Consider the following 12,648-nt stretch of genomic DNA (forward strand, 5'->3'; position numbering starts at 1 on the left):
AAAAAAAAAAAAAAAGCTGGGTGGGTATCTCTCTCCTCAGATACTAAAGTCCTCTTCTTCATCCTTTTTTTTTTTTGAGATGGAGTCTTGCTCTGTCTCCCAGGCTGGAGTGCAGTGGCAACCTCTACCTCCCGGGTTCAAGCGATTCTCCCACCTCAGCCTCCAGAGTAGCTAGGACTACAGGTGCATGCCACCATGCCTGGCTAATTTTTTTTTTTTTTTTTTTTTTTTTTGGTATTTTTAGTAAACACGGGATTTCATCATGTTGGTCAGGCTGGTCTTGAATTCCTGACCTCCAATGGGTCACCCACCTCGGCCACCCAAAGTGTTGGGATTACAAGTGTGAGCCCTCCGTGCCTGGCCCTTCTCATTCTTCTTCGGATGATAAGGGAGAAGATGTCAATGTATGTAGGGAGAAGGCTATGTTTTATGGAAGCGCAATTGAATAAGAAAATCATAGCACTGAGTTAAGGCAGAAATCAATCATAAAAAAGAGGTCTGAAATGGCCATGGCATACATTGGTACCCTTTGGAATCAGGGATGATGTAACCACACGTATTCATTATTCCAAGTAGCAGCATCAGAACATGCAATGCCTTCCTGGAAAAGCTCACAGAAGCCATGACCCATAGAGAGGATAGTATGTTGTGGGTGACGGGCACAGGGAGTCAGGGTGGAGGGTGACTTGGGTGTTCCTGGCAGGAAAGTCATCAGTGAGCCCAGTGGGCATGGCCTCCTTTGGCAGAAACCAATATTAAGTTCAAATGTTTTCTCTAAGCATTCTAGCATCTTGTCAAGTTTTACGACTTTTGCTTGGAAAGAAGAAGCCTCAGATTTAGCTTTAGCAGAGCAGAAGCCAAAGAAACTAGAAGATATTTTGGTGAAGTTGATTCAGTTATGTAAAAAGATGTTGCTGCTTTTCGCTTCGACACACCCCATTGGCTTTCACTGAGCCCCATTCAACCTGTTCCATTTTATTAAATAGAAAGAAAAGCATTGATTGATTCTTGTTCCAAAGGTAAATTTTCAAAGAGAGAAGGCTAAACATGTCTTTAACTCTACTCAAGTAAATGTTTGAGGTTGTGAATATGCTAATTACCCTGATCTGATCATTACACAACGTGTTCATGTGTCAAAACATCACACTGTAACCCATAATTGGATGTAGATGGAGCTCAAGGCCATCATGCTTAGCAAACTAATGCAGGAACAGAAAACCAAACACCACATGTTCTCACTTATAAGTGGGAGTTAAGTGATGAGAACACATGGAGACACAGAGGGAACAATACACACTGAGGTCTACCAGATGGTGGAGGGAGCGGGGAGGGAGAGGATCAGGAAAAATAATGAATGGGTACTAGGCTTAATACCGGAGCAATGCAATAATCTGTACAACAAACCCCTGAGAAACAAGTTTACCTACATAACAAACCTGCACGTGTACCCCCGAATTTAAAATATAAGTGAAAAAATCAAAACAATAAACATATGCAATTATCAGGTGTCAATTAAAAACAAAATACAAGTAGAAAAAAATAACAATAATAGAGGAGACACCTTAAAAGACTAACACTTTGAATACATTAAAAAAACAAAAAAAAAACATGCATTTACAAAGAAACTATGGAACGTAGACCCAAGAGCAATAGAGCTTGAAGGTCCACAATGACCAGTTCTTGCACATATATGTCCCTGTCCCCAAGCCCAAGGCCAAGCTCCTTGCATGTTAGACATTTGAGGCTAAGAAAATTTGCTTAATCCCTGATCTAGGATTAAAGGCAGTTTAGATCATCTGATTAGAGCTATCATGTAGTTCAGATGATACGTTCCCATACGATGAAGTCTAAAAATAAAAGTCAACTAGAATCTAAATTCCCAAAAGAGAAGCAAAGAGTAGAACGGTTGTTGCCAGGAGCTGGTGGGGCAGGGAGCAGGGAGGGAGGAGAAGGAGGGAGATGTTAGTTAAGGGATACAAAGTTTCAGTGACACAAGATGAACAAATTCTAGAGATCTATTGTACAACATGGTGACTACAGTTAGTAATAATGCATTATATACCAGAAAATTGCTGAGATTAGATCTTAAGTGCTCTCAACAACAAAAAGGTAAGTATGTGAGGTGATGAACATGTAAATTAGCTTGATTTAATCATTCCACGATGTATACGTACATTTGTCCCTTGGTATCTGTGGAGCATTGGTTCTAAGACCCCTGAAGATACCAAAATCCCTATGTAAAATGGGGTAGTATTTGCACATAACCTAAGTACATCCTCCCATATACTTTAAATCATCTCTAGATTACATATAATACCTATTAATAATATAATGTACATACCATTTAAATAGTTGTTATATTGGGAGGCCAAGGTGGTGGATCACCCAAGGTCAAAAGTTAGAGACTACCCTGGCCAACATGGGGAAACCCTGTCTCTACTAAAAAATATAAAAATTAGCTGGGCGTGGTGGTGCACACCTGTAATCCCAGCTACTTGGGAGGCTGAGGCAGGAGAATTGCTTGAACCCAGGAGACAGAGGTTGCAGTGAGCTGAGATTGCACCATTGGGCTCCAGCCTAAGAGACAGAGCAAGACTCCATCTCAAAAAAAAACAAATAGTTGTTATACTCTATTATTTTTATTTGTATTATTTTTATTGCTGTATTATTATTTCTTATTGGTTTTCTTTCCCTGAAAATTTTTTTTTTTTTGAGACAGAGTTTCACTTTGTCACCTAGGCTGGAGTGCAGTGGCACAGTCTCAGCTCACTGCAACCTCCACCTCCTGGGTTCAAGTGATTCTCATGCCTCAGCCTCCCAAGTAGCTGGGACTACAGGCATGCACCACCACACCTGGTTAATTTTTTTGTATTTTTAGTAGAGACAGGGTTTTGCCATGTTGGTCAGGCTAGTCTCGAACTCCTGACCTCAGGATGAGGTGATCCACTTCCCTCGGCCGCCCAAAGTGCTGGTATTACAGGCATGAGCCACCGTGCCAGGCCTTTCCCTGAATATTTTTGATCTGAGGTTGTTTGAACCCATAGATGTAGAACCCATGGATATAAGGAGTCAACAGTGTATCAAAACATCACTCTATACACCACAAATACACAATTTTCATTTGTCAATTATACTTTAATGAAGCTGGGAAAATAAATAAATAAATAAACTTCCGAAGAATTTCAATTAAGTTTGCAGGCGTTTGACCCTTGATGACTTTTTAGTGGCTGTTAAGGAAATTCAAGACACATCCAAAGCCTCAGAGAGCAATATATATATTATATATTTTATATATTATATATTATATATATAATATATAATATATAATATATATACTTTTTTTTTACTCTTTTGTTTTTATTTTTTGAGATGGAGCCTTGCTCTGTCACCCAGGCTGGAGTGCAGTGGCCCGATCTCAACTCACTGCAACCTCTGCTTCCCGGGTTCAAGTGATTCTCCTGCCTCAGCCTCCCAAGTAGCTGGGACTACAGGCATGTACCACCATGCCCAGCTAATTTTTGTATTTTTAGTAGAGATGGGGTTTCATCATATTGTCCAGGATGGTCTCGAATTCCTGAGTTCAAGTGATCCACCCATCTCAGCCTCCCAAAGTGCTGAAATTACAGGCATGAGCCTCCACGCCCGGCCTCAAAGAGCAGTATTACTGTTTTCCCCAAGACACTGCTTGACTGTTTCTCTCTCTGATTCAGATATGTTCCTCCAAAAGCTGCGCTTCTCACATTCACCCCTTGTCTATTTTAATAATAACAATGATAACCTGTCATTGATTGAGTGCCCACATGGCAGATACAGAGCTGTGCACTTTCACATACAACTGTGCACTCTCACATCCTATGAGATGGTACAATTGTCTCTATTTGCAAATGAGAACACTGAAGCTAAGAAGCATTTGATCATTTCTGCAGGGTCACATGGGATTTATAGAGCAAGTGCATACCCCAGGACAGAAATTTAGTTGAGATGTGCCAGTTTTCACTGGTGTTTTTTGCTTCCTTATTTATTTTTCCATGGGAGACACAGAAATACTGGTACCAGGGCTGATCAAGAGCCCTCACTGTACATAACTAAGCAAGAAACACACACAAAATTCCAGGTAGACTGAGTCCCCAGTGCACTGGTATTCCAACAGAAGAGCTCTTTCTTCTCAGAAGGAAGTGTTTGTTTCTGCACAGTCCTTAGATCTGTCTCACAGAGCTGTATGATTACCTAGAGGTTTGGGCTGCTTCAGAAATGGCTATACATTTTGATTCTTGAAAACGCATTTTTCTTCCAACACCGCCTATCTAATCGCTTACATACTATTGATTTTGCACTTCAGTCAGTGCAGGGATGATTTCAAAAAAGTCCTCCAAAGACAAAAAAACATTGCTAAACAATGAAGGACAGTGAGAAAATATTTGGTTTGTAACAACAGAAACTGAAGAAAACTGTCTGTTTCTGAGACTTTCGTTGTATCTATTTTTCTGTCTAAAATAACCTTTGTGCTCATTACAAAAATGTTCTATCAGCTAAACTTTTGAGACTCCAGCTCTATTTTTTTTTTTTTTTTTGAGACGGAGTCTCACTGTGTCGCCCAGGCTGGAGTGCAGTGGCGCAATCTCGGCTCACTGCAAGCTCCACCTCCCGGGTTCACGCCATTCTCCTGCCTCAGCCTCCTGAGCAGCTGGGACTACAGGCGTCCGCCACCACGCCTGGCTAATATTTTTTTGTATTTTTAGTAGAGACGGGGTTTCACCATGGTCTGGATCTCCTGACCTCGTGATCCACCTGACTTGACCTCCCAAAGTGCTGGGATTACAAGCATGAGCCACCACGCCCGGCCTCCAGCTCTAATTTTTAAACTAAACAAGAGTAGTGGGCTTGTGGTATTTAATTTGCACTGCAATTCACAGGTGCAGAGACAATGTAATCTATTTGTCTATCTCCCATTGATCTCCTGCATCAGTCCCCAGCCAGGGTAGCACGCAAATTGTTTAGTCCAGTTTAAATTGTTTCATCTCAAAATTTAATCAATCTTTTGAAGTGGTGGTCAGTATCCCATTTCTGCCCTTTCTATGTCTTTCCCCAAGAGGCACTTAGGTAAATGGAGTCAGGAGTCTTGGTGATCTCGTGGCAATGGGGAAGGGTTCGAATCTTTGGGTGCAATGTGGTCAGCATCATCTGGTGTCTGGGTGTCAACCAAGACCACATGGCACTGTCCCCCTCCCCACCTTGGCATTTGTAGCTTGGACTCCAAAGGGGTCAGGTCAGAGCAGAGTGCTCCCAGGCTGTCTAGGCCTCACAGTAGGTCCTGTTGACTGCAGATGGCTGAATCTCTGCCCTGGCTTCCAGCCAGCTAGCTCCAAGGGGTCCCCTACTTCCATGGCAGCATCCCTAGCAAGCCCTGTCTTTCAATGTCAAAGTTCACGGGCATGAAAAGGTAGGGAATACCAGCCCTCAGTGCCTCACTGGGTCCTGGAGTTCTGCTGAGCCTCGTGAACTCCGATGTGGCTGCACCATGATTGAGGAGCCAGCACTACAGATGTGGCCTGCACTTTTCTAGTGCAATTGCCCAGGCCAGGCCAAAGGCCAGAATGGAACAAAAAGTCACATCTGCTTGCTCAATTTTCCCACTTCTACCTCTGTCTTCTCCTTCCATAATTCCAACAAAATTGTGGGACAGAAAGAAATAAATTGTTCTTCTATGCTCCCTTTAGTTATTTTTCTCCTTTCTGACTCCAGCCTATGGTTAAACTTTAAGTGACAGACTGGAGTACCTTTTCTACTCCAAGGATAGAATTTGATGATCCAAGACTTCTGGCCTCAGCCCTCTATATGCTAAGAAAAAGAAGGGCTCTTTCTTGTTATTTTTCCTTTATTTCTTCATTTGCAAATCCTAGTTCACCTCCAGGGAAATGGAGACTTTAGGTTAAGTCAGAAGAAAATTTTATACTCAAAAGGCAAAAGAAAAAGCAAAATAACATTTTATAAGAGTCTGTATTAATCCTGCCACTGATGCCTCTACACTTGTTTACCAGCACCAAGATGTGTTTTACTGTTGCAATGTTTCTTTCCAAAAGGGAGTATTCTCATAGAAAATGCATAGAACAATGTTTCCTAGCTGTCAGGATTGCAGAATGAATCAGAAGTTAGAAATTAGTAACTGCCCATCAAATGTCCTAAATCGGAAAGAAACAATAATAGATGTGAGAAATATGGACAAGAGGCTCAACATCCACCCTAAGTTCGGGAAACTTTCTCTGTAGCTACAAGTAAATCACATGCCCATCTCTCTGAGCCTTCATTTCTTCATCTGAGACAAGGGAGGCTTGTCCTATGATCTGGGATGCCTCTTCTAAGAAATTATGCTTCCAGAAGAAGACAATTTTCCTTGAAATCATGTATGATAATGTATAATGTACATAGATGTCATTGCTCTTACTGAGTTAAAAGGTCAAACACAAAGTAAGCAATTCTAAACACTATAGAGATGTTATCTAATGATATATCCCTATAAGTGCTTTTAAAAATTTATATTTTTCTGAAAAGGATAATGTATCCCCATTGGGATACAACTTGATTCTACTGTACAATAGCAATGCATTTCCTGCAACACAACATTGTGGGAAGAGAAGGCAGAATGAGGCCCAGTGCCTACCTTCTCGGTACTTGAGCAGAATGTCCCACAGGCTATGCCGGGAGCAAGGGTCCACCCCACTGGTGGGCTCATCCAGAACCACGGTCCTCGACATGCCCATGAAAGCAATGCCAAGGGAGAGCTTCCTCTTCAGGCCTCCAGACAGAGCTCGGGTCTGTTTGTGCTGGTGCTGAGTTAAGTCCACATCCTGAAGAGTTCTGAAATTAGAAGAAAACATCACTCTTCTCCCTGAACACCTTAAAACTTTGCCTCTAATTTCGCTCCAGAAATAATGACTAACAGTGGCTGAAATCGTTATAAACCACAAATATATCACGGAGGTGTGGATGCTACACACACATGTGAGTCTCACCAGAGCAGCATTGACTTTCTTCAGGTTCAGATGGAACCACGCCAAGGGACACCAACCATGATGCAGACCAGCAATATCTGCCCAGAATTGTTCTTGGAAATACTTGCATTGTCTCCTCTCTGGAGAACCATGTCTCTCATTTCACTCATACCTTCTGCCAGGGAGGGCCCTGCATCCCTCTACAGGGTATGGAGTACAGTGGAATGGTTGGTGTACCAGTGTGGTCAGAAGAAGCAAGGCAGGCCCAGCTCTACTGCTCAGCAGAGAAGCCCTTCACTCTCTGGCCCACTGTCCACTAAATCTGGATCACCTGACCTTCCTGATTAATGCAGATATTCCAATGAAATGCCATGTGCAAAGTATAAATTATCATTTGCTATTAATGTAAGAACAAGTGTCCTGTTCTATTGCAGGGATCTTTCAGTCTTAGGAGTTCCAGATCTCAGATACCCAGTGCAAAGCCTTCCCCATGTGAAACTTTACCCCACTTCCAGGGATCCACTCTCTTTTCTTACAAATAACTTCCCTCACCACTGTGGCCCTGTTAACTCTACAGGAATACTTACTGCCCTCATCACCTACTTACCATCTTACTCATTGTTAGAGACCCAGTTTAAACAATGCCTTCCTGAAACCTTCCCTTGACCACTCAAACCAAAGTGGAGTGTCTCCTCGGAGCTGCAGGCATGTTTCTACCTTCCTGATAGCCAGCAGCTGAAGTCATGGTGCCATTTTGCAGCCAGAGAGAAGGCTAGACAGGCAGAAGAGGATTTGATGAGTTCCAGACAGTTGAGCTTCAAGAATAGTTAGGGCCTGGAACATTCCAGAATTCCAAGCAAAGAATTGGGTGAATCCCATTGTCTGCCTGATGACTAAGTAAATATTTCATGTAAATACTTCCCATCCTGACCTAGAAAGAGTTCAAGCCCACTGCTTAGGGTTTAGCGTTCACTCTGTGCACTTAATGTTTCATCCAAGTCTTATAGTGCATTATCTGCTGGTTAAATCTCAACCTAAATTTATAGTAATAATTTATGCTCCTGTTTTTCATGTGTTCCCAGTGTGGACAACACCCTATTGGAAGGAGGAAGACAAATGTTTCCATTTCACCAGGTAACTGCCTAGCCCTGCAATCTCCCAACACATTCCCAGCTGCGAGATTCCAATCTAGCAGAGGAGGTCGATCTATTAAGCCGAACTTAGCACATTAACCAGAGATCAGTCAGCAGAGAAGACAAATAGACAAGAAAACAAGTCAGTAAGATGTCAGATGTTCTCAAATGTGCATGTTCTGGTTACCTTTCTATGTTCAACCCCAAACCCCTCCTTCTTCATTTCTTCCATTGGCACTACTTGGGATGTCTATGGTACCCTCCGGGGTGGCCCCATGCTGCTGCCTCATTGTGCACCCTAAGCAAGCTGGAAGCCTACCTCCTCTTCATACACCTGGCATTGAACTTCAGGAATGCTTTTGGCCCCCTGCCACTTTGACCCCACCTGTGCAGTCCTTCACAGAACCTTCACTACACAGGTGTCAAACAAGATGTAAGCAAAAGGGACCAACCATGCTTCTTCAATCAAATTTATGCAAAGAAGCTGGGGCCTGCTCTCTATTATATCTTATGTAACTGGTTAGCATTAAACTGACCAATCTGGTTCACTCTGTACTTTTACTTCTGTTTTTAGTGGAGACCTGTTTTCCTGATGTACTTTGAACTTCAATATACAAACACATTCTGTGGACAATTTTGCTCCCCATCGTGTGTGTGTGTGAGTGTGTGTGTGTGTGTGTTTTAAAATTCCTGAAGCCAAGAGCAGTAGGTAATAATGATAGGCCGGAGGGAGTGAGGATGAGCCTATTTCATTCATTTGTATTTTATAAATTCTTGCAAGATTGCACAAATGGTCTATAGCATCACAGGTGCTGGTTCCATATTGGATATAAAGGTAGGGGCATCAAAGAGCAACGAAGCACAGGTCCTTCTGCAGGAAATCAGAGTTACCTAGAGAAATCATGTGTATATATCCAATTAGGATACAATGAGATAAATGTTACAGATGAAGTATAAGCAACGTGCTATGGGAAGCTCACAGGAGATGGTGAGTTACTTGTCTTGGAGATGTCCAACTTAAGATAGAACTTTCTATCACATCACAATACTGTAGAATCTATAATTCTGAAGAATATCATTCATTCATTTCATAAACGCTTTCCTACAGAGGAAATCCCAGTCACTTTATTTTATTTTTTAAATGTTAGCTCCAAGCCTGGATAATCATATTTAACATTTATTAGACATGTATCATACACTGGGTACTATTCTAAGTGCTTTATGTGTATGAATTATTATAATCCACATAACCTCCAAATGAGGGTCTTCTCATTATTAGAACCACATTATATTTGGAAAACTCGAGAGAGATAGTATATATTGTTAAAAGCTTTCTAAGTGGAAGAGCTGCATTTAACTACTAGCACTCTGAAGCCAGAATACACACTGGCATCCACTGGGTCCCTGTGACACGCATCAGATATACCTGTTAAGTGTCTCACTCCCCACATGGACTGGGGCTTCCCCAAGAACAAGCCCCTTTGTCTTATTATGTCTGTTTTCCCAGAACCAGGCATGGAGGCTGAAGATAATTAGCACTCATGGCATTTTAATCAGTGAATATAATATCCACTAAGGTCAATGGAAGTAAAAGTCCTTGACTTATTTTGTACAGAATGACACATTCCTAGGACTCTAAGCCACTGAGGCAATGGCCGGGGTCAGCAAAACAATGTCTGAACACCCATCATTGCGGCAGGGAGAGAACCCCATTGCAAAGCCCAGTCATTTCCACTCTGCTGGTTTCTGGGCATTGTTCATATGCTTAGAGCGGACTTAAAAATTAAAGAAGACAGCAATTTGTAAACACTGGCCAGAAGTTTTTCATCTGTTGAATTTTTTTTAATTTTAAAGCTATTTAGAGGCTAGTGTTTTTCTAGTTATTGATCTTATACATACCAAAAAGAAGCAAATAATTTTTGCAAAGTTACATTTCCAAATTCCTTCTCAAAAGGACAGGATAATCCTCTAATTGAGAACATTGCTAGGCAGCAGGGAAAGGAGGAAAAGATATTTTCTCCTATTAAGACACAATTATGCACCAGAGAATGTGTTTCAGATGCTGCTCTTTAATCATCCATTCATTTATTCAAGGAATGTTTACTGAACCCCTACAATGCCTGGCACCTGCCACCTGCTAGGGCTAGAGAAATAAATCAAATCTTATCCTTGATTCAAGAAATTCAAGGTCTAGTGGAAAAGACAGGCAAGAAATTATAATAAGAGTATAAGTAAGTATGGTAATGATAAAGTCCCAGGTGCTATAGGGATTCCCTCTGACTCCAGAGAAAGTGGCATATGAAATCAGTCAGATGGGTAGTGAGAGTAAGTGAAGTGGGGATGCTTGAACAGTGTGTTCCAGGAAAAAAAAAAAGAGGAAATCACTTGCCAGGACTTGGGGGAGAAAGAATAGCATATGCAAGGAACAAAGAGATTCTGTCCTTGAAATACACGGAAAACCATACAACGACCTCAGATAAGACAGGAGAGAAAGGCTTCAGCCAGAACACATACCCATCATAAATCCTGTTCAATAACTGCTGTTTCTTTCCTTCACTGGGTCTCCACGTGGGGCAGGTGTCTCCTTTTGTCTCACTGTGACCTTCCCCACCTCTGCTGAAGCCCCTAGCCTTGAATCTCAGGTCATCTGAGCATATCATCCACTGTTGGGTGGTGTTGTCATAGATGTTGTCATCTACCCGTCCCTGAATCTGCTCTTGTGCACTGCCTCTTTCTTCAGCTCCGCTCTTATCATTATTCTTAGAGATTTTATTAGTATTTGATGTAGCATATCCTCCCTTCACTCCACCAATCCCATTTACTCACAACCAAGTTACATCCTAGACCTTGTCATTTCTAACAAACACATCTTCTCCAGGCTCTCAATTCCATGCATCCTCTTCTGACTACTTAACTTTATAATCACTTCTGTGCATGAACTCTTTACCTTGAAAAACAATGAAGCTAATGGAAGCACTCACAGACTCAGCTCTTGGTCCTTCTGTTGTAAGTGAGCCTGCTGTGCTCTCAGGAGAGACATCCCCTTGTCTCTTATCTAAATCCCTTCCCCTGTCTCATACAGAATAGTGTCCCAGCAAGCCACCTGCTCTGTAGCTCAATCCAATTATTCATTCTCTACTGGGGCATTCTCATCTGTGTACAGATATGCAGCTGTGATTCCCGTCTTTGAATGGAAGAGGAGCATTTTTTCTCTTGACCTCACTTTTCCTTTTTGACACTATCATATTTCTTTGCTTTTTTTGCAGCAAAACTCCTAAGATGTGCTGCTGCCAATTTCTCTTCTTCCATTCTCTCTTTAACTGACTCTAATAAGACCTTCATTCCCTTCACACTACTAAAATTGCTCTTCTAGAGGTCACTAGAGCCCTCCACATACTAAATCCAAAGGCCATTTTTTAAGTCTTCGTTTTACTTGACCCTCAACAGCATTTAAGGTCCGATCACACCCTCACCATTAGTGGACTTGGTTCACTTCTTTGTCTTCCGCCTTTGCTACTGATCTCTCTTTCTTGCCTGCTTGGCTGTTTTCTCCCCATCTCTCCATACACTCCATGTTTGAGTGTCCAGGGATCAATGCTTTGTCCTCTCTTCTAATCTTCCTTCACTTATGCCCTCAATGATCTCATTAGTATCAAACAAATGTGCCTCCAACCTGAGTTGCGTGGTGAACTCCAGAACTCTAAGTGGTAACGTTAACTACATAACAACATCACACTGACTTAAGGGTCTAACAAAGTTCCTCTCTTGACTACGCTTATCTTCTTTAGGCCAAATTAAAGGCAAAACAGTAATGATCTGAATCTTGACACATGTTTACTCTAAAGATTCTAGCAGGGATGCTACCTCCCTTGAACTCACATTTTAATGAAGCTAAACATTAAGGAAACCAAGCGGTGATACAGGAGACTAATAGGGAGCATGTTGGATCTAAATCAGATGTTTGCAGTTTTCCCTTTCTCTAATTGAAGACTACTGTCCTAAAACATGATCTTATTCTGATTGCTTTTGTGCAAATTGGCTTTGTTGCTAGGTAACACTCTGTGTGCTGATAATCATTAAGGTTGCCTGGCACCCAAAAAAGATGAAGCAAATGTAGCATTGTTAGGTGTTTGATTTAAGCTCCCAATCTCAATTACAATAGAGTTTACTGTGGTCTAGGGTAGATGCATTTTAAAAAATTACAATAGGTAACCTATGACTTGCTTTAAGAAATCAGGTTGGACATAGCCAATTTGCTATCTCATAACATATAGTCCATAAGATACCTAGCTATTTCTCACTAAGTACCCACTCAAATTTAAGACAGCTTTGAATAGTACAAACTAAGTATTTTACATGTACATCCAAGTGTCCACTGTCATTAACATTATTACTATTTCCAGCCATTCTCTGAAGACAGCACAAGATGTGAACCAGCCACCTTCCAGTAGAGAACGCCCTCCAGTAGAGATTATAACAATAATGTGAATGTTCAGCGGGTGACAAAAGAAGAAAGGATGATTTAA

The 12,648-nt window shown here is 41.6% G+C and overlaps 1 protein-coding gene across 1 annotated transcript in view; it reads right to left on the minus strand.

Moving 5' to 3' along the window:
• Positions 1 to 12,648, minus strand: part of ABCA13 (ATP binding cassette subfamily A member 13) — a 509,835-nt gene that overhangs the window by 247,972 nt on the left and 249,215 nt on the right. The window contains exon 39 of the mRNA XM_032758123.2: positions 6,659 to 6,855. Coding sequence (XP_032614014.1) covers positions 6,659 to 6,855 — 197 coding nt within the window. The remainder of the gene's footprint in view (positions 1 to 6,658; positions 6,856 to 12,648) is intronic.

Source organism: Hylobates moloch, unplaced genomic scaffold, assembly GCF_009828535.3.
Source record: "Hylobates moloch isolate HMO894 unplaced genomic scaffold, HMol_V3 SCAFFOLD_1, whole genome shotgun sequence".
In the NCBI taxonomy this organism is placed as follows: Eukaryota; Metazoa; Chordata; class Mammalia; order Primates; family Hylobatidae; genus Hylobates; species Hylobates moloch.